At 35.9% G+C, this 23,221-nt stretch overlaps 1 protein-coding gene across 1 annotated transcript in view; it reads right to left on the reverse strand.

Annotated features, from left to right (window-relative positions):
* Positions 1–23,221, reverse strand: part of LOC148942880 (endosome/lysosome-associated apoptosis and autophagy regulator family member 2-like) — a 117,190-nt gene that overhangs the window by 20,399 nt on the left and 73,570 nt on the right. Inside the window, exons 7-9 of the mRNA XM_089102385.1 lie at positions 15,205–15,440; positions 7,932–8,276; positions 1,492–1,677 (exon numbers count right to left, since the gene is read on the reverse strand). Of these exons, the coding sequence (XP_088958511.1) occupies positions 1,492–1,677; positions 7,932–8,276; positions 15,205–15,440 (767 nt within the window). The remainder of the gene's footprint in view (positions 1–1,491; positions 1,678–7,931; positions 8,277–15,204; positions 15,441–23,221) is intronic.

Consider the following 23,221-nt stretch of genomic DNA (forward strand, 5'->3'; position numbering starts at 1 on the left):
AAACTTGTTTTTTAAAAGTAATTTATTATTGTTTTTCAAATAAAGCCGGTAAATCTGGCTAACTCTCCATGAAATATTCCCCCTCAAGGAAAACTCCTCCTTGGAAATTTCATTCCACGTAAGATACATATTCACTCCAGAAAGTTCCGTCCCCGCTGAAGTCCCTCCCCCCATCCCGTAAAATTTCTTGCGGACAATTCAGCCTGAAAATGTCTCCTAAGCATACTTACATTTGAAAAAGACTTTAATTTCTAATCGGTTTCTTGATCACTCTGGAAATACCCCTTCCAAGGCAATTGTTTCCTGGAAATCAAAGCACGCAGAAAATAGCACCTGGATAATTCCCCCTGATAATTCCAATAATTCCTGATAATTCCTGATAATTTCCTTATAATTCCTTGATAATTCCACATGCAAAATTGAGTTGGCAAAGATAATGTAAGACAATTTACAAGAATTTCGTATATGAATTCTGTTAAATCTTCCCAGTACAAAATTTCCCTGGAAAAGTCACCCTTCACTCTAAAAAAAAATCCCTACCCAAGGAAAATTCTCCCTATGGAAACTCACTCCAAGCAAAAAATCCCCCCCCCAAAAAATGTCTGTATACTTCCGAATAACAAATACTGTGCGTAAATGATTGGCAAATTTCATAGCTCATAGTCATCTCCCTACGGGATATGGCTGGTCATTTTACCCTTAAAGACACAGTTATTGGAACTTTCAACTATACTGAACAAAATGGCTATTTCAAAATTTTGATCAGATAACTTTGGAGAAAAAATAGGTATGGGGGGCCAGCTGCTCTCCAACCTTTTTGGTCACTTAAAAAGGCCAATAGAATTTTTAATTTTCGTTTGAATGAATCCAGTCCCGATCTTCTAGGACCATTACTTCGACACAACCATCCCTTGTGAAAAACCAACAAATAAACTCGCATCCGTGATCTTCCTTCTGGTAAAAACAGCGGAATTCTACATTTTTGTAAATAGGAGCTTGAAACTACTACAAAAGGGTTTTCTGGTACGCTAAACCTTATGGCGTGATTTACAGTAAGATTCCTTGAATTTTAGGGGAAATTTTCCCCCTATTCCAAAAATCAGACAAATTTTCTCAGGCTCGTATTTTTTGATGGATAGAACTACACTTGATGAAATTTACATATTTGGAATAAGCATAATAAGATGATTCTTTTGATGTATCTATTGATATCAAAATCAAAGTTCTGATGTTCAGAGTTTCAGTTACAATTGAACCGAGTCGCTCTTTACTTACTGTTCGTTACCACGAACTGTTTGACTATGTGTTTTTTTTTATCGATACCCGAATTCACAAGCTCTGCTCTTCGCTGGGGGTTACTGGTTTTTTGTTGTATTAAGATGTTTAAATGAAACAGTTGAAACAGAGTGACACCTGAATATAAAAACTAGCCTGTCCGCTGTACAAAACAATTAGGTTAAATTCTGAAACTGAGGGCAAACAAAAACTTACATGTAATCGGATGACGAACAAAGTGGACAGTTACTGGCTGACGTCCAAAGAAAATAGAAATTACAGCCATCACAAGTGCCATCTGGACAGTGGCTGGGTAGCTGAATAGTGCCATCTAATGACTCTTTGGGGTTGCAACGAAGAGTCACTGTTGTAGCTCTTCCTTTGGGACATGTTCGTGTCACGCTAAAAATGTTGTCTTATTTAACTATAAAATCGCTTAGATCGATCCAAAACACAGCAGCTCAAAAACAGATATTTTTCCAGGAGAGTGGGAGGTTTTCATGCGCATTACTTTTGTAGGTTAAGAGCTTGACTGACTCTTAAATTTATAAATTCAGAGACATACGTAGTTTTTGTACGTGTTTTAATAGCCTTTTCAATTATACTATATCATGACGCTATGAAAACAGTGATCTATATCAAAGATAGGCAAACACCTAACCAAGGTAGCGTAATATTTTCTCGACACAACTTTCACGTAAATTCAGGATTTGACGGTGGCTCTTCATAGCTTTCAGCCTTTCTGTAGGACGGCTAGAAGCATCTTCGAAAGCCCATAGCATTTTCTTAGGCTCAAAAATCCTTTTAATTTTAAAAAATCTAACGCAGCTTTGGCTATACCAGCATGGACATTCACAGCAGTCCAAGCCCAACATAGAAGTTCAATACTAGGCCCTATACTATTTGGTTGGCATGCGCTCGGGAATGAATTGCAAGTATTAGAATATTAACAGCTACAGCAAAACTAAAATGTCACATCTACACGTGCTGCTCATTTTTATTGTGCCATGTGGTATAAATATAGACGGTTCAACCATCATGCATGTAGTTACGTATATTCTGTTCTTACTCTTAATACTGACTATAGTTTTCTGTCAAAGGAAATGGTTATTATTATTATTATTATTTATTTCTAACCCACACTGTACAGAGGTACAATACGTTGAGTATCACGAGGACAAACACATAAAATGCAATACAAATCAATACAGAAATCAAAGATTATCAGTTACAGATTAACATATAAAAATTTGAAAGAAACTAAAACAAAAAAGAAATAACATGAAAGGAGGGGGAAAAGAAGAAGAGAGAAAAAACTCACAAATTGCAGAATCTAATAAGCAGAAATATAGACACAAGCTGTCATTATTATTATCATTATTTGATTTTTACTCACTCTTTACAATACTAAAAAATGTAGATGACCAAACAGAGAAAAACAACTAAACAAATAAAAAAAACTTACGACTGAAAAAACCTGATAAGGTGATGGTGCGGAGAAATACGGATACAAGCAGTATTTAAATTTTCTTGTGTAGGGCTTCCAGTTTTTCAGTAATATTAGGAACAAGAAATTTATTAATAATTACCCGGTTTTTGGTCCGAGGTGGAAGAAACAACCAAAATTTACAAAATCTAAAAAAATTAATCCAGATTCTTTTTAACTCATTTATCTTATGAAGGAGGAAAATTCCTGAAGCAAAAACAATTGAATGGTCACAAAAAGTTGAGTAGAGTTTGGCCAACGCAAGTTTATTATATTGAACTCTATTGGCAGCAGTCTTAGCATATCCTAATTTAATTTTAATATTAATATCTGAGACTGTGTGCTGGCGCAAGCTCGGAAGACTATTAGTAATAGAAATACCGAGCCATCGAAGAGAATCTACGAGAGTGATGGTAAAGCCACTACAGCGAAGGGAAGTACTAGAAGTGTTATTAAAAGAAAGAAATTTACATTTATCTACATTAAGAGAAAGGCCTATGTCTGAAAAAGAAGTGGCAACACAAGAAACCATATTAGATAAACCAGTTTTAGTACGGCTTATAAGAAGCAGATCATCAACGTAAGCCAGGTATGAAACATCAGAAAAACCAGAGAGATAGGTAGCCGATATCTTTGCCAGAACTCCTGAAATACATAAATTAAATAGGGTCAGAGATAAAACTCCCCCTTGCCTTAAACCTCTTTTCAATTTGATAATAGAAGCTGGCACAGATTTCAGCCGAAGAAAAGAATCAGAGTACCAGTACCGAAGAAGTAAAATAACCGATAGATTGACACCGCAACCACGAAGAGCAGAAAAAAGCAGACTATGACACACACTATCAAAAGCTTTTGATCGATCTAAAATACAAAGATATATACTCCTTCCCTTAGAAGAATTTTCAAGGAGCAAAGAAGATAATACACGATGTGCGTGTTGACAACCTAATCCGGGCTTAAATCCAAACAGGTTATCTCTCTCAAGCATATTATTAGTCACAAAAGGTAGTAATACATGGTCAAGAACTTTACTAAAAGTGCAAGAGACTGTAGTAGGTCGGTAAGAAGAGCAAATTAAAGGAGAATTTTCCTTTTTTAAAATTGAAGAGACAGAACCACACAAAAAACTCTCCGGTACACTAGAAGTACAAATACACATCTGGAGAAGTAGGTGTATATGGTCAATAAGGGGGGAGCAATCTAATAAAAGGTGAAATCTAGATATACCATCATTATCAACATTATCTGATTTAATTTTTTTAACTGCTTCAACCTACGGATGAAAGAGAAATGGGAAAACAAAGACGCTGAGATAGAGGGGTACTAAAAATTGCAGAAAGAGAATGAGTACACAAAGAATGCACACGGTAATTAACATTAGAAAAAATAGACTAGTAATGGCCATACCAAGCAGATGCAGAAACACAATCACTACTTGGCACATCACTTCTTATCGACTCAGAATTAATAACTTTTCGCCATTCTCTCTTTGACACTAGAAAATCCATACCACAATAACACATTGACTTAAGATATTTTTTATATTCACTGCGCGTCTTACGCTTAAGGTCAGATACAATTCCACAAGGCGGTGTATCACATTCATTCCAGACTTTTAACCAAAACTTAGCTTTATTTTCAAAGTTTTTAAATTAGGATCTAAAGACCAAATAGGTTTTTGCGTACCACATCTAACACGTTTTAGTGGTACTGCAACTGCCTCGGCATCTTTTCGACATTTAATTATTTGATTATAATAGCAATCCAGGTCCTTTTTGCAGTTCACTTGTATAGAGCTCTGAAGCAGATGATAGGGAACTCGTATATCAGACAGCAGGCTTGTTAGTGTAAACGCATAGAGAGGAACATCAGCTTTCTTTCAATTACTTTTTTCAAACCATTTTGAAGACCAGGGTACTTTACAAATACTTGCAGGGTTTAAACTCAGCGTAAGAGTAAGTGAGACAGGGAGATGTTCTAAGTCTTGTTCTTCAGCGTGTACAAACAGCGTGTAATACTATGTGAGCAAATAATGTGATCAATATTGCTCTTACAGCCTGAATGGTGAATATAAGAATACGGATGAGTTTTGGGTATAGTATGATAAGATGGAAGGAAATCTAACAACAAATCACTTCTCACTGATCAGTTATTTATATCCGTATTGAAGTCACCAATGATCATATAATCTAGAGAAATAGAAAGAATTTTTTCCACTAAAAACTTCAACATGTTACAAGCTTTAGCATATCTAGCCATCGATCTGGAAGAACGGTCATCATAAGGCAGATAAGAATTAATGAAAACTATAGTGCCCATACGAACAGCCAAAAAAGGCTCATCCGAGTAAAAAATCACCGGCGAAACCAAATTGGGATTGCGCTTAAAAACACAAGCTAGCCCGCCGGATGGGCGGCCTCTTGTGGTTCTGGCAGTAGTAAAAAACACATCATGATGAAGGCTCCGACGCAAAACGTTAATGCTAAAGTCTGTAAGAAGATGCTCCTGTAAACAGACCAAATCAAAATCATTGTAGAGCTCATCAATAACGAGTCCTTATCCTTTTTACCATTAACATTAAACGATATTATTGAAAACTCCAAATTCATTGCAAAAAGTGGAAGCGCAACATTAGTTCCTTAGATACAGGGCAGGACAGGCTTTAAGAACGTGGAACGAACAACGTGGCATAATGTCATTCGTTTAAGCAATACCGACCATCATGTGGACACCTTTACCTTCCCCTTTTTTATCCAGCTGGATTTTCAGGATGGACCATGCACATGCCACTTCAAACACTTTATGCAAGTCGTCCACATCTAACACAACTTGAATTAGCGCATTATTGTATGGTTTTTTGACATGACCACGCCAGAAGCCTCTGCAAGCTATAACACCCGACCTGCATCAGATGGTTTTTTATATTTTCGTTTTGTTGGACAACTTTTCCAACTATACCTTGTCGATAAATGCATTCGTGTTGAACGTGATCGTATGAAATGGACACAGTTGAACCTGAAAACTATTATGACCTAAAACTACGTAGCTGTTACAAGACTTATCAACGACTTAGCTGCGAAAAAGAATTTAGTTGCTGGCAAAAAAATTAATACTATCGTCATCATTCACCGGGTCAACACGCTACTATGCTTAATATTTCGAAGATACCATTGCTATTGTTCATCACCTTGGACCCCCTGATTTGTTCAGAACTATGACTTGAATTCCTGATCGGTCAGAAATTTAAAAATCAGCGCGTACTATGTCTGATGAGAAGAACTTTATCATAGAGCAGTCCACTCAAGAGCGTGTCGATCTCGTTGCTCGAGTTGCGAAACAACAATTTAACGAAATAATCTATAATATGGATAAAAGACAGGTGTTTGGAAAGGTGGCTGCATATGTGCACTTAATTGAAATTTAAAAACATAGACTACCACATATGCATTTGCTATGGATCATGAGTTTTGGTGATTGAATCAATAACCCAGTCGAAATTGATTTTCTAGTTTCACCTGAAATTCCAAATATCGACGACCCTTTATAACGAGAATTAGTATTACAATGACTGATTCATAACCCGTGCGGGTTGTTAAATCCATATGTCAGTTGTATGATTAATAAATAATGAAAATTTGCAGTGCCTCTTCGGTTTTCCAACGCAAAACAATTCAGTTACATCTCTATTGGGCGATAAAAACTAAGGTATCGCATATAAAAGGAGTTCGCATCATCTGCAGTTTGGTGACAAGCGACAGCAAAAATCCATATGTGCAAACCTGCCGCGTACCAAGTAACGGGACTCGGCCGAAACATCGGGCTCCCATCAGCATGAGTGACAGATTTTGTTGTTGCTAAAGTTGTGGTCGAAACCGATAAGAGTTTTGGCTCCTTTCATGGCGTTTGCGGTTAATTGTTTACTGAACACTTTTTTAAATCCCTAGCCGGTTCAGGATTGGTCTTAGTGGGATAACGAAAATTATCGGGAAAATTTCCACAAATTAAAATTTTAGAAAGGGCCTCGGTCCCTTTCCCTCCCTCATGTAAGTGCACATGCCAGAAGCTAACGAGTAGAATCTTTCAAAAATGAAAACCTAAACTCTTTTGCCCGAATGAAAACGCTCTATGTCACGTTTTTTCTTCTTTTTCTTTTATTTATTTACTTGTTAGTCATGCTGGCTCAGAAATTTCTCTAATATCAAATAAATTATCCAATAAATATTAAATCAAAATATAAAATAAAAATTAAATTAATAGAACAATAGAAGCTTTCAATATATTTCCCATTAAAAGAAAACGTCCCGAGAGCTTCAAATTCCTAGGACAAAAGGTGCTAATGTTCTTGCTTAATAAATTCTCAGCAAACAATTAAAGCTTCCTCACATTACCATTCAAAGACTAATGTGATAAATAAATGTATTATTAAGAGATATTCCAATAAATATATTTTAAAAGATTTATTTTAAAAACAGATATTAGAAACCCAGCTGGGCCAAATTCCCCTCTCGGGGTTAAAACAAAACCAGATTAACATAAAAAATAGATTTAAAGACAGAAAATAAAGATCTTACTCATGATAAAGATCTTATATATCCGAACTACTTTACGATAGGTCAGCAAAAAAGTACCAACAATATTACTTCTGAACAATACCAACTTGCCAATACGCAGGTTTGGAGACATTGCTCCTGCTGGAATTAAGAGTTCTGAAATTTACTTTCCTTTTCTTGTGTTTCTTCTTGAGAAATTCCTTCTTCAATTAAATCACTATTCAGCGTAAATATTACACAGCCTTTGCTCAAAAATCCCAAATAGGAAACAGACTAATAGAAAAGCTGTTTACTTTTAAATTCGCCTTCATAAAATGAGAAACTAAATACCACGTATGTAATCCCTGTATCTCCGTAATCCACATATGTAAATTACAAGTAAGCGCACCTATTTCACCTAGTTTTTTTTGTGTTGAGATGGTATTGAATTAGCGTTTTCATGTTTAAGGATATATATTACAATGACCATCATGGACTTTGGACAAAAGAAATGTCTATGTGGTTGCAGCTCCTCATTTGTAATTCTGTTGAACCACCACCAGAGTGATTATTGGATTAAGATGATATACCAATCAAGAAATCACTTTGACTACAAAACATATACACAAAGATTTACTTACGTTGAACTTGTATAGAACGCGTAAAGGTCAGACTTCTGTTCATCATTTTTAATAAATTCTTCAAGGACTTGAATCCCATTCAGTTGAGGCTTCCGACTAAAACCCAGGAGCTTATCGGCAAGATTGACAACTTGGGTGGATGATGGGTCTCCTGATGAATTGGGTATTAGGGTTGATCGGCATATCAATGATGTTACTGACTTGGATCCTCCTGGAATTGGACTAAGGGTTGCATTATTTCTGCATGTGACAGGAGTGATCCCACATATACTGATGTTGAATACGTGAGAATACTGAATCCCAGCTGAGGTGAACAGACGACTGCCCAAAACTTCTTTATATGACCTGGCAAGAAAAAGCATTAGGCTACATTTGGCTTTATGAAATAGTCGCAACACCAGTTAAGACAATGCTAGTGGGAAAGTATGATTTGACTGCCTGACCAGCCAGCTGAAAGTATTGCATCCTCAGAACAGTTTCAATCTGCACAAACTACTGTCGTACAAAAACAAGTTCCATAGTGAGAAAAGTTTTTTGGTGGTGGCCCTAGCCTTTGAAATATCACGCCCTCCCAAAGCGTAAAGACACCTTCAAAATCGGTTTAAAGTATTTTCAAAACAGAAAACTAAAAAATCTCCTTCGCAAGAGAGAGGAGAGTTCTGCTATACCTGGGACTATAAGATTGGAAATATTTCAAACTAATATGAAAGCCTGTTTATATTTAATTAAAAATTCCCCTTCCACCAGGGCGAAACAATGCATACTTATTACCGCAACTATAACCCAACGCAAATTTGAAACTATTAAGATAGCCGATATAAGCTTAATTTATGGATATTAGAAAGTGTATTGCCAATTAAGTAATTATTAGTATCTCAAATTGGTGAATTAAAGCAGCATTAGTGTACACAAAACTTTATATGACCAGCTTTTTCGAGACAAATGAGCATTAATAAAGTATCTGTGTAGGTAATTAGTTGTAAATTTTAGTTAATTTATTTATGCCTAGTTCATAAGCTGCACTGAATTCTAAACTAATATCCACAAGCCACTTGGGCTTATGATTAGTTCAAACGTCTATCCGTCATTTTGGAAATCTGCTCCATCTACCGTCAATCCATCTACTTTGGAAATTCTGGGCAATTGGATAAATATTTAATCTTATGAGCACAAGAACGATGCCTCATTCAAAAGGATGACTTGAAGAACAACTGAGCTACCATCCTTTTTAGCTACCATCCTTCTATAGTGTTTGGAATAACTACTACTGCTACTAGCAACTCACTTCAGTACCAAGCCACCTGGGGCCAACACAGCTACGCACGCTCTTCATCCATCCCAATCTATTCAAATCCATCCTTTTTAAACCTCGAAGTTCCCATTTCCCTTAAATCTTTCTTTGTGACGTCCTCCCATCCCATTCTGGGGTAACCCGCTTTTCGTCTGGCCCTAGACGGCTTTAATATCGCCCTGTTTAATACCATGTTAAATTTTACTACTGTTCAAAATAGATAGCGTGAAAGTATATGACGAAATTATCCCAAACACTATCACTAGACTTGAAATATTGGTAAAATAATACAGAAATACCCGAGATGATTTAAATTTAATAGGGGCAGAATATACGGGATTAGCTATTGGGGAATTTTGTCATGGTTATTCACTATGAAATATTTCTTTATAATAATATTTTGAAAAATATTCGATTTGGCTGTTGTTAAATTGAGCTAGGGGACAGTTGGGAAGTTCCAGCTAATATTCAATTACAATTAATTTAAATACTATTGGAAGAAATTTAGTCATTTTTCAATAGCGCTGCCTAAGTAAGGAACGACGCTGGCACAATTTATTATTTATTTTGTTTCCTTTAGCCCTGGCAGTTCGTATCAAAGGAGTTGTCGTCCGTGAAATTGAGCTAGGAGACATTTGGGAAATTCCAGCTAAAATTCAGTTCCAATTAATTTAAATACTACTGGAAGAAATTTAGTCATTTTTCAATAGCGCTGCCTAAGTAAGGAACGATGCTGGCAAAATTTATTATTTATTTTGTTTCCTTTAGCCCTGGCAGTTCGTATCAAAGGAGTTGTCGTCCGTGAAATTGAGCTAGGAGACATTTGGGAAATTCCAGCTAAAATTCAGTTCCAATTAATTTAAATACTACTGGAAGAAATTTAGTCATTTTTCAATAGCGCTGCCTAAGTAAGGAACGATGTTGGCACAATGTATTATTTATTTTTTGTTTCCTTTAGACCAGGGCACTTCGTATCGAAGGATTTGTCGTAAACTTCGAAAAGGGCTCATTCGATTGGAAAGTGGAATGGCTAGTACCCTTTTTAATTGTCGAAAGTGATTGGAAGGTAACTAACACCCCTTCCAGGCCCACCATTTCCCCAAACACCTCCAGTCAAAATTTTGAGAAAACCATTTTGTTCAACGTAGTTGGAATATCTGGAATATATGTCCTTGAGGAGGACACTTGCCCCCCCCCCAGCCCTCAAGGCAAGGGTTGTAAGTTATGCCCTGGGGGCATATAAGGTTTTTACTGAAAGCGTTGTTGTAGGAACTTGAAAAAAGGCACATTCGATTGGAAATTCAAAGGGATAGTGCCCTTTTTAATAGTCGAAAATGATTAGAAGGAAACTAACCCCCCTCTCACTCTCATCATTTCCCCAAACACATTCAATCAAAATTTGGAGACCCAAATTTTGTTCAACGTAGTTGAAAGGTCCGGAAATTATGTTACTCAGGCTGACACTCCCCCCAGAGCCCTCACGGCACGGTTTGTAAGTTATGCCCTGGGGGTATATACGGTTCTTTATAGATAGTGTTCTCGTAGAATCTTCGAAAACGGCTCATTGGAATGGAAATTGAAGTGGCCAGTGCTCTTTTCTATAGTTGAAAGTGATTGGAGGGCAACTAAACCCCCTCTCTTACGCCCACCATTTCCCCAAACACATGCAACCAAAATTTTGATATATTGATTTGGTTAGAAATAGTTGAAAATTTTGGAAATTAGGTCTTTGAGGATGATAACCCCCTCAGAGCCATCAGGGCAAGGATTGTAAGTTATGCCCTGGGGCATATAAGTTTTTTTTTATAGAAAGCGTTATCATAGAAACTTCCAAAACAGCTCATTTGATTGTAAATTGAACGGGCTAGTGCCCTTTTTAATAGTCCAAAGTGATTAGAGTAAAACTAATCCCCCTCTCCCCCCCCCCGTTTCCCCAAACACATCCAGTCAAAATTTTGAGATAGCCATTTTGTTCAGGGTAGTTGAGATTTCTGGAAATTATGTCTTTGAGGATGACAAACCCCCACAACCCTCAAGGCAAGGGTTGCAAGTTATGCCTTGGGGGCATATAAGGTTTTTATAGAAAGCATTGTCGTAGAAACTTAAAAAAAAGTCCAATTCGATTTGAAATTCAAAGGGCTAGTGCCCTTTTTAATAGTCAAAAGTGAATGGAAGGCATCTAACCACCTTCTAACGCCCGCCATTTCCCCAAACACATCCAATCAAAATTTTGAGATAGCCATTTTGTTCAACGTAGTTGAAAGATCTGCAAATTTGTTTTTGAGGAGGACTTTTCCCCCACAGCCCTCAGGGGAAGGCTTGTAAGCTATGCCGTGTCGAGATATAAGGTTTTTTATAGAAAGTGTTGTCGTAGAAACTTCAAAAAGGGTTCATTCGATTGGAAATTCAAAGGTCTAGTGGACTTTTTAATAGTCGAAAGTGATCGGAGGGCATTAGCCCCCCTCGCACGCCCACCATTTCCCCAAACACTTTCAATCAAAATTTTGTGATAGATATTTTGGTCAACGTAGTTGAAAGGTCCGAAAATTATGTTTTTGACGACAACACTCCCCCCAAAGCCCTCAGGGCAAGGGTTGTAAGTTATGGCATGGAGGCATATAAGGTTTTATAGAAAGCGTTTTCGTAAAAACTTCAAAAAGAGCTAATTTGATTGGAAATTGAGAGGGCAAGTGCCTTTTTTAATAGTTGAAAGTAATTGGAGGGCAACTAACGCCCACCATTTCCCGAAACAGATCCAATAAAAATTTTTAGATATTCATTATGTTCAACATAGTTGAAAGTCCTGGAAATTAGGTCCTTGAGGATTGTAAACCCCACAGAGCCCGCAGGGCAAGGGTTGTAAGTTATGCCCTGGGGGCATATAAGGATTTTATTGAAGATGTTGTCGTAGAAACTTCAAAAAGGGCTCATTGGAATGGAAATTGAAAGGGCTAGTACCCTTTTCAATAGTCGACAGGGATTGGAGAGCAACTAATCCCCTCTCACGCCCACCATTTCCCCAAACACATCCAAACAAAATTTTGAGATAGCCATTTTGTTGAACGTAGTTTAAATTTCTGTAAATTATGTCTTTGAAAATGACCAATCCCCCAAACCCCTCAGGTCAAGTGTTGTAATTTATGTAATTTATCTAAATCCTTTTAAATTTTTTGGTAATTTACCTAAGCCCCAAGCTTTCTAAAAGCCAGAATATAATTTGTACTTTATAGAAAAAATTCTTTTAAATGTTTTCACTTTTATAACTTTAAGAAATATAAAATTAATTAAGATTTTAAGGAATAAATATCAGCATATGTATATTAAACTGTCATGCGCATTCATTTGAATTTTCTTCAGTAAAGTACAAATTATATTCTGGCTCTTAGAAAGCATAGGGGTATTGAACCCTACTCATACTAATTTCCACTTGTTTTGAGCTTGACTCTGTAATTTATTTTAATTTCTGTTCGTTTATGGTTTCATTTATTTATTGATACTGATTTGTGGTAGTAGTATGCTTGGTAGACTATTTGATTCTATTTTTGTAAATTTTTGGTGTAATAGAGTTCTTTATTTTTTTGAAAAAGTTATTTCGTGGAAAAAGATATTTTAATATATATATATATATACATATATATATATATATATATATATATATATATATATATATATATATATATATATATATATATATATATATATATATATATATATATATATATATATATATATATATATATATATATATATATATAAATTGAACAAATCAAACAGTAACACTCAACACCTTGAAATCATAACTTTCGTGCCTCTAAAACATTCTCCATAAAACCTTCCACCAAAATAATTAGCTCCCTAGAAGAGATATCCAGGATACCAAGGAGCCGTGACGCAACCCCTCAAAAAAACAATTCCTTAAATTCTCCAAACTTCGGCTATTACTCATGTAATGTACAATGTATATGATGCACCTTGTCCGCAAAGAAATGACGTTTGTATATCGCTTAAATTGGCGTTATCTGGTGCTAAAACATTATAGAGTCATTCAATGTACCACTGCCTGCTTTTAATAGCACATATATGTATTCCTCAGTGAGTATTATTTCGCATAATTTCTTATATTGTGTTATAGACCAGCACAGCCTTTCAAATTTTCGTGGAGATTTGACAATTATCCCATGGATTTGACAACGATTCATAGTATATTCAGCTTAAATAAGCCCTTATAGAAAAGCAAGTTTCCATAGTATTTTTACCAAAAGGAATTCATCGTTATAATTAAAAAACTAGAGAATTCACTAATGCTATTGTCTTAAGCATTAATTGTGTAAAATGAGTTTGATCGTTCGCAGAGGACAATCAATTGATTAATACCAAAAATTGGTGCAATTAATTCCAATAGCCAATATGGAATATAATTTTAATTATTGTTTTACATTTCGTTTTTCTTTTTATTTAAATTAGCAACAATTATTGAACTTAATGTACAAGTGAATTTCATGCTATATTTCACCTAATCCTAAAATGATTAAAATATTACTGAGTATAATGCATCTTGATTCGATTCAATCTGTTAATTTGGCTCATCGGTTTTAAGGATTAGTTGTGCAAAATGATTTCGATCGTCCACAGGGGACAATTAATTGATAACAATAAAAAAATAGTGCAATTAAATCCAATAGCCAATTTGGAATATAATGTCAATTATCATTTTATATTTCTTTCTTCTTTTTTTAAATTAAAAATATTGAACTTAGTGCACAAGTGAATTCCATGCTAGATTTCCCTAATCCTATAATGATTAAAACATTACTGAGCATAATGCAACTTAATTTGATTCATTTTGTACTTCCTCTTTGAAATCGTCAAACGACATCGTGATCTCTCTTTCATTCAAATTTTAGTAGTAAAATTTTTAGGAATAAAAAGCACCCACCTTCACGACATAAGCGGAGCAACATTTATTGAACCCATACAAAAGGAGCTGGCTTTTAGCCATCTCTGTACACTCACTTTGATCTCTATGGTTGACAACTGAAGCCTTCAGCCATCGTATTCTTCTCATTACGACGTCATATTTCAGGACTTCAAATTTTCGCTGTTGTATAAAGATTTTTATAATCTTTGTCTATTTTCATCGTTTTTCTTATAAATCATTTGGTATAAATTTTCACGTTTCTAGCTGTGATTAGTTTAAATTATTTGTAAGTGCTAAAGAAAGTGTGCACGCACACGTCTGATTTACATATGGATATAGATGGCTTTGCTGCATGTTTTCTTAGCACAATATTACTCTCAGTAAAATAGTACAATTGGGTTTGACCAGGAACCAATATTTTGCCCATTTTTGGGAGGGGAGTATATTGAATAAACAACTTTAAAATAATATGGTTGAGTTATTATCAAGTTTTCAGACAATATTTCAGAAATATTTTCTTATCATCAATATCAGGCCCAAAGGTCTATTAGTCAGGAATATTTACCAGCATTTAGAATAAGCTTGTTTATAAACCAAAAACAACTTGGGGCTATTGATCAAATATTAATAATTATTTAAACACTTTGGCTAGTCTGCACTATGGTTTTCATCTGCGGATTTAAAGTTATTTCTGGGGTCAGAATCCCGTCTGCCAGCTATAACGGAGTTCCAGCCAGTTGAAATTTCACTTTTGAATTTAAACCTTCATTTTTGAGCTATTAAATAAATAAACTATTAGTTGAGTCTTCTCTTGTGAAATACTGTCATAAGAACCTCGTGTGCAGTAAAGACAAGTATTTTTTTTTCTTCTAATCTTGCACAAAAGAAACAAGACACATGGTGCTTATACTTTTGAAAAAGGTATCTTGAAAAGGAAAATATTTATTGAGTAATACTAATATTTTAGAATATCCTTCTAGTGTATAGATTGAATTTTATAAAATTTTTGAAATATCTTTTTAGGAACTTTACTCCAGCTACACAGAGATCTTTGACCTGCTCACCTTCCTGTCAATGAAATATTGTATCCAACTCCGTCTATTTTAGGCATACAGTCAGATCCACATTTAGTTCTGCCCTCAACAGGTACTAATCCATTAATGCACACTTCACAAGATGCCCCATTATAAGGCATAGCTTCAGCCGCTACTGTGCCATCGGGACAAGCAACACATTCTGCAGTACTTATCTGGAAATACTTGCCCCGAGGGCAAGTTGTACAGCTGGAAGAGTCAGCACCCTGAAATTAGAATTTAGACAGAAACTTTAAAAAGACAAATAAGTATAAAAGTCTAAATGTCCTCCAGAGCCAATGCTGGTGCATTTGGCGTCGAATAGACGTTTCAGTTGGTGAGTCTTTTTTACAGGGACAAGTAGCAAGCTTGTCGCCCACCTTGCTGCGGCGGGGATCGAATCCTTGACCCCGTATGGCCAAACATAACATCAATCCTCTGTGATACAACAGGGTGAAAAGGACACATAGCAACGTAAAGAATTCTCTGGGTGCTTTTGAAGAACCTGCCCGAGAAGTTCCTTCATAAGTGCAAATGAAAGCGTGCAAAAAAATATATTTATTTTAATTTTGAAAATTTGGTTTCTGTTAACATCGGTCCTTCTCCCCAGATTGATTGTGAGGATCTTTATATGGTGTTTTGCCTGTTAAGAAAATTTTTAACGATTTGGTATAAGAATAAAAGAATCCGATATTCAATATGAGTGGTTTACAGAATATTTGAAATTATATATCACAAGTAACAAGTGAAAAATGAAAAGATAAAATTCTATTAGCATTTTATGGTTCCAGAAAATGATTTCGCCGTTCTAAGCTAAATTTTAAACTTTTAACTAGTCGTTTCAACACAGAAAAGTTGAAACAAACAAAAAGAAATCATGGGATTAGGAAAATGAAAGGACCTGACAAAAAAATAACTGGAGCTAATGGGCTGTTTTAAGGTATGGAGTTAAGACGAAACTGCTAAGTCTTTTTATTGGGCCAGTCATCTTCAATAGAATACAACGTAAATTGCACATTAGTTCAAAATATGTGTGATTATGAATGTTTTTGGATGGTGTAGGACACCCAATTAGTTATAAGATAAATGTCCCTTTTTTCTTTTGTAAATTTTTGTAGTTACTGTTTCTCTATAGTTATGTTTATTGACAAGCTGTTCTTATTGCAAAACTCAGTCACTGTTCATTGTTCGACTTTGTAACTAACATTCAATATTTTTGCCTACAAAAGAATGAGTCACCATCTACAAGTGCTTCAACCAATTTGTCATCAAGTTTAATTTGAACTAATACATTCCCTTTTCTCGTACCACTATCTTGGTTGATCACATAAAAAGGCCGTGGTCACTTGTCCCATGCTTTGGGTAGTGAAGTATAAGCGAGCTGTGTAATTTTAGTTTTTCGATTTTTACAACTAATTGCAAGGAGAATAGAAACGATTTTTTTTGTATTTACTTCGTAATTTTTTACCATATTTTCGGACTAGGGTGGTAGATACTACTACTGCTGCTGCTACTAACAACTCAATGCAGCATCAAGCAGCCTGAGGTCAACACAGCTACACACGCTCCTCCTCCATCCCAGTCTGTTTACAGCCTCCCACTTTAAGCCCATCCAAGAAGTTTCAATCTCCCCTAAATCCTTTCTTGTGGCCTCCTCACACCCAATTCGGGGACTACCTGCTTTTTGTTTGGCCCTAGATGGTTCGCCCAAAGGACGTTCTTTGACAATATGTCATCCTTCACCCGCAGAACGTTTTCTACCCATCTCAACATTTCTCTCATCGTAGCCTTAGAAAGCGGGAAAGGACCACATTTTTGTGCATCTTACTGTTTGACATAGGGTCAGTCAGACGGGTACCCGAAATAATCCGTAGACTACTCCTCTGAAAAAATCTAATAAGTCTTCCTACAACTTTCAGAGTGCCTACGTTTTCGAACAATACTTGACCACTGTCATCACTGTAGCTTCCAATGTTTTGTATTGGCTTGTAGACTTATCTCCGTATTTTCCAAAATTTTTCAACTCTGAAAAATTCATGGGCCTTGGCTATTCTATTTGTAACACCAAATAGTTCGCGGAAACAACCCGTAAGTAATGAACGACACGGCTCAATACTAACTGAAACTCTTCAAAACGGAATTTTGATATCAATAAATACATCGAAAGAATTGGCTTATTGTGATGATTAAAAAAATATAAGGTTCATTAAGCTTAGTGTTATCCATAAAAGGCTATAAGCCCGAGAAAATTTGCCTGATTTTCAAAAAAGGGGGGAAACAACCCCTAGAAGTCAAAAAATTTTAATGAAAATCCCACCATCAGATTCAGCTTATCAGAGAACCCTACTGAAGTGGTTTCAAGCTCTTAAATGCAAAAAAGTGGAATTTTTAGTTTTTGGCCAAAAGAATAATCACGGGTGCGTGTTTTTTTTTATTTTATTTTTTTCTTACCAGGGGTAATCGTAAGGAACTAATAGCCCTAGAACACCGAGAAGGGACTCATTTATACGGAAATCAAAAGTATTAGTGCCCTTTATAAGTGACCAGAAAGATTGGAGGGCAACTAGCCCCCCTCTCTTCGCTCCTTTTTCATCAAAATCGTCTTATCAAACTTTTGAGATAGCCATTTTGCTTAGCATATTTGAAAGTCTCAAAACTATGCCTTTGCAGATAGCTTGACACAGCCTCTAGTCTTCAAGTCATTAAATAAAAAAACAAGTTTTTTTAACTGAAAGTAAGGAACGACGTTAAAACTTAAAACGAACAGAAATTATTCCGTGCATGAAAGGGGCTGTCCCCTCCTCAATGCCTCGCTCTTTACGCTAAAGTTTTTCATTGTTAAAAAAAAAATAGAGTTGTGAGAAAGTCAAACTTTAACTTAAAAACGAGGCGTTGAGGAGGGGACAGCCCCTTTCATGCACAGAATAATTTCTGTTTGTTTTAAGTTTTATCATCGTTCCTTACTTTTAGTTAAAAAAAACTTGTTTTTTTTTATTTAATTTTTGAACGTTTTTGAATTAATGCAGGTTTTGATTTTGGCTCACCGTACATGAATAATTAAAACAAAATTTGCATATTAATTTTACTTTTATTTTGTTAAATGGCTTTCTCGAAACTTGTTTAATTTTATTAACGAACGTTATTATTAGTAATAAATATATGTAACTTACGAGTTAACTTACGTATCGAACTTCCATATTCATATATTTTTAATAAATATATTAGAGGGTTCGCCCCCTAGTCAATACCTTGCTCTTTAAGCTAAAATTCGAATTTTTTTCCAATTCTTTAAAAATAACCCCTTAATCACAAATGCCGTTAATTAGAATAAATAGCTCTTACGAAAGTACAAAACAATCTTTGGTTTAAAGAGCGAGGTATTGACTAGGGGTTCAACCCAATCATATACGTAATGTTTTCTGTCGTTTTAAGTTTTGATGTTGCTCCTTACTTTCAGTTAAAAAAAATTTTTTTTGTATATAATTTCTGATCTTTTTTTAAATAATGCTGGGAAATCCGGCGCCCCCTTCATAGGAATGTCCCTTCCCCCATGAAAACTTCCTTCATGGACAGATCCTCCCACATAATCCCGACCCACTTCCCCACCTCTCCCCCTACCCCACTCCCCCCCATTACCAGAAAAAATCCCCCCTGAAAACGTCTGTATAGATCCCAATAACCAATACTATATGTTAACATTTGGTAAAGTTCATAACTTTCAGCCCTCCCCCCTGGGACTTCGAGGGATTAAGTCATCCTAAAAGACATAGTTATCATATTTTCGACCATGTTGAACAAAATGGCTATCTCAAAATTTTGATCGGGTGATTTGGGAAAAAATTAGCGTGGGAGGGGGCCTAGTTGCCCTCCATTTCTTTTGGTCACTTAAAATGGGCACTAAAAATTTTAATTTCCTTTTTAATGAGCCCTCTCACGATATTCTAGGAAGACTGGGTCGATACGATCACCCCTGGGGAAAAAAAAAACAAAAAAACAAATAAACACGCATCCGTGATCTTTCTTCTGGCAAAAAATGGAAAATTCCACATTTTTGTAGAAAGGGGCTTGAAATCTCTGCAGTAGGGTTCTCTGATACGCTGAATATGATGGTGTGATTTTCATTAAGGTGCTATAACTTTTATGGGGTATTTCCTCCTTTTTTCGAAAATCAGCAAAAAATTTCAGGCGCGTAACTTTTCATAGGTAGGACTAAACTTGATGAAGCCTATATATTCGAAATTAGCATTAAAATCTGATTCTTTTGATGTATCTATTGGTATCAAAATCCCGTTTTTTAGAGTTTCGGTTACCATTGAGCCGGGTCACTCCTTACTAACAGTTCATTACCACGAACTGTTTGATAAAATTTGCCCATTATTTACGTATAGTATTTGCTATTGGAGAATACACAGGCATTTTCTGGGGGGGGGGGGGTATTTGTACTAAGGGTGCGTTTCAATGGGGATAATTTTCCAATGGGAGGGAAACTTTGGGGGGTGAACTTTCTGGGGTAAATTTTACACAGGGGTTATTTGACAGAATTTCTGTAAATGTTTTGGGGGAATTATTCGGGAAAAATTCTCAGCGTGTTTGGATTTCCATGAAAAAATTACCAAGCAATGGGGGGATTTCCGGAGTGATCGGGAAAACGATTAGAACTTAGTCTTTTTCAAATAAAAGTATGTTAAGGAAATTTTTTCAGGCTGAGTCACCTGCAAGAAATTTTACTGAGGGGGGGGGGTCAACGATAAAGGAATTTTAACAGGAGGAGGGTCGAATTTTAAGTGGAAAGAACTTTCCACGGAGGAGTCTTCCGTGGGAGATGGGATTTTTTCATGGAGGGTCAGCCAGACTTACCAGCATTATTTGAAAAACGATAAGGAACAAAATAAAAAACAAATTTTTTCAACTGAAAGTAAGTAGCAACATTAAAATTTAAATCGAACAGAAATTACTCCTTATATGAAAAAGTTGCCCCCTCCTCTACACCTTCCTCTCTACGCTAAAGTTTAACCGTTTGTCCCAATTTTTAAGAACCACTCCTGAAACACAAGGGCCGTTTAATTAGAATAGGAAGCTTCTTTAAAAGTGTTTAAAACGTTAGCGTGAACAACAAGGGATTGAGGAAGGGGGCAACCCTTTCATATACGGAATAATTTCCGTTCGTTTTGAGTTTTAATGTTGCTCCTTACTTTCAGTTGAAAAAACTTGTTTTTTTTATTCATCTTCACTGCATCCACCTTCTTTACTAATAAAACCACATAGGTAAGCAAATCTATCCACTTAATCAATATTCTTGTTACCCAACATCACCTTCAGTTATTCCCAGCCCGAACGTCTTAACTTTTTAACATTAAATTTTAACCCTCTTCTTGCGGTCTGAGCTCTCAAAACATCCAAAGAATCATTCATTTTGCTAAAATTTTCATATATGACGCTCAAACCACAAAGACAGATCCAGGGGGCGGGTGGACCCTGGGCCTCCTAAGAATTTTTTTCTAGCACCCTCATTCCTTGTTTTTTTTCTTTTTTTCACTATTTTCTTAAAATAAATTTGTTAGTTTGGTCCATTATTAGTGCCCTTGTCACATTGCCACTCCCTAAGGATTTTGTTCTAGATCTCTAAATCCAAGATGTTGCCCCTGTTAAATCATCAGCATAATCTAAGCCTATGAGAGTAAATACTATAACATCACAATGTGGTGTAATTTGGAAGCGTCGAAATCTAAGTTTTAATTTTGGTATTCCAAAATCCCTACTTTTTTCATTCTTTTTATTTGCTTGCTTTGTCTTTGGTGGCTTAATTCTACATTCGGGGAAATATTCTGAGGGGCTTTCTATTCTATTCTACAGCTTTGGAATGTATTTTTTTTTCTTTTTCACGGACTATAATTCGTTTAAAATTATTTTAACTATCTAAGCGTTAAGACTCTTAAGTACTTACTTCAATATTTTTAAATTTAGGCCTATCTAAGGGAGCCTAAAATTGGCATTGGTCCAGGTGTTACGTTAATCCAGTCATGGATATTGCACAAAACGTTTCTTACAGGCTCTCCATGTCTCTGCATACAAATGTTTTCCGCTGTCTCCATTGTCTTGTTATCATATCAGCTTTCATATGAACGCTGGAGTTCTGACATTTAATTTCTAGTCCTGTTATTTATCTTACAAGACAATGCTTTTTTAAAACGTGTTTTTGAATTTTGATTACAACGGGCCTTAGTTTGGTCTTTACTAGGCTACCCCAAGGCCGTACTCAGGATTTTTTTCGGAGGGGGTTTTACTCAGATTTTTTTCGGAGTGGGTTTTACTCAGATTTTTTTCGTGGGGGGGAGGGGGGGGGGGGGGGGGGTTACACGAGAAAACTTCAAAAAACGCATGCAAAACTTGTTTATATCCATTTTTGTTACGTTTTTGCGATTCAAAAAAACATTTCAAACCCCCCCCCCTCTGGGTACGGCCTTGGGCTACACCTCCTGAGCAATCATGATCAAGCACATCTTGTATTATTTTATCAGACTTATTTAGTTTGAATAATAAGGGATCAGTTATACCATGGGCACCGGCATGGGGGGGGGGCAGGGGGCCATGCCTCCCTGGAAATTTAGAACTATAAAGTAATTATAAGGAAACCAAAGGAAAGAGAGCAGACTAGGGAAAAACAATGGAAAAAATGTTTGTTGCCCCATGGTTGGCTGCCTGCCAATAGATTTTGACCCATAATAATGAAAATATAAGTTCTAATTTGTGACTGAGTAACCCCTAACCCGTTTTCCACAAACATTTTTTCTATATGATTTAGTTGGAACACAAAAAAAAAAAATCAAATTCTTCACAGTAATGAATGGTAGCCTAAGTAAATAACGATCTTTGTCAATAATGAAAGCATAAAAGCCTAACTATTGATAACATTCAGTCAAAGAATCAGCTTTTTATGGTGATCTTAGTATATATTTGTTTATTAGTAATTAGTGCAGTTATTAGAACACAAGAAAGTTCGAATAATTATAGAAACACAGGGAAAACAACTTAATAAGGAGCAATTTCGGTAAGAATATGCCGTCAACTTTTGCTTGCATTGCAAGAGTACCCAAGAGCTGATATATGAAGCCACTATAATCAGAAATGTTTCACCTGAAAGGAATGCTGGGAATTTCTGTATTTTCCCCCTGAACGAAAGTAGTAATAGTTTTGTAGGTTTTTTTTGCACGAGAATGTTGGCAGAGAGCGGGCACGCATGTTCTTTTGAGGATTGCCTTAACTCGAGACTAGTTAGCTATTAAAAAATTGGATTTTGCAATCAGAATTGTTTAATTAACATTTCCAAAAAGGGGTAAGGGATTTGCGGATTGGAGTTTAACTCGATAGTAGTTTGCTATTAAAAAATTGGACGCTACAATCAGAATTGTTTGATTAACATTTGCAAAAAAAAGGGGTAAGGGATTTGCGAATTGAGGGTTATCAGTTAAGATAGCTCCTTGCCATGGAACATAGTAATCCGAGTGATCATTGGCTGATCCATTGCATGCGTAATTGAACCAGCATATCTGATGATGGAAGACCGGAAAAAATATGCCTTGACCTAGCTTTACTTCTTCGATGGGTTCCGTATGATACATAAGTGGTGGGTGAAGGCAGAAGGATTTCTTAGAGTACTTATAGTGCTGTACTGTGGGCCGACTTTCTAGCGAAAAACCCGTGTGATTGACTTTGAATAAAAATTTTTAACAAGAAATGGCTGAAAAGTGTTTTGGGGGAGATGGGATGATTGTGTACTGTATAATACACAAGTGATGTTTGGACAGTGTTGTCAATTTAAAATAGTTTAACGTTATACTATACGAAGAAGTTGATACGAAGAGGGGTGTAGATGACAAGAAAAGAATTGTAATATTGGATAGCTTTACTTCTTCGATGGGTTCCGTATAATACATAGGTGGTTGGGTGATGGCAGAAGGATCTCTTAGAGCACTAATAGTGCTGTACTGTGGGCTAACTTTCTAGGGAA

Source organism: Artemia sp. Qi Xiang Cuo, chromosome 16 (genome assembly GCF_049724085.1).
Source record: "Artemia sp. Qi Xiang Cuo chromosome 16, ASM4972408v1, whole genome shotgun sequence".
Classification (NCBI taxonomy): Eukaryota; Metazoa; Arthropoda; class Branchiopoda; order Anostraca; family Artemiidae; genus Artemia; species Artemia sp. Qi Xiang Cuo.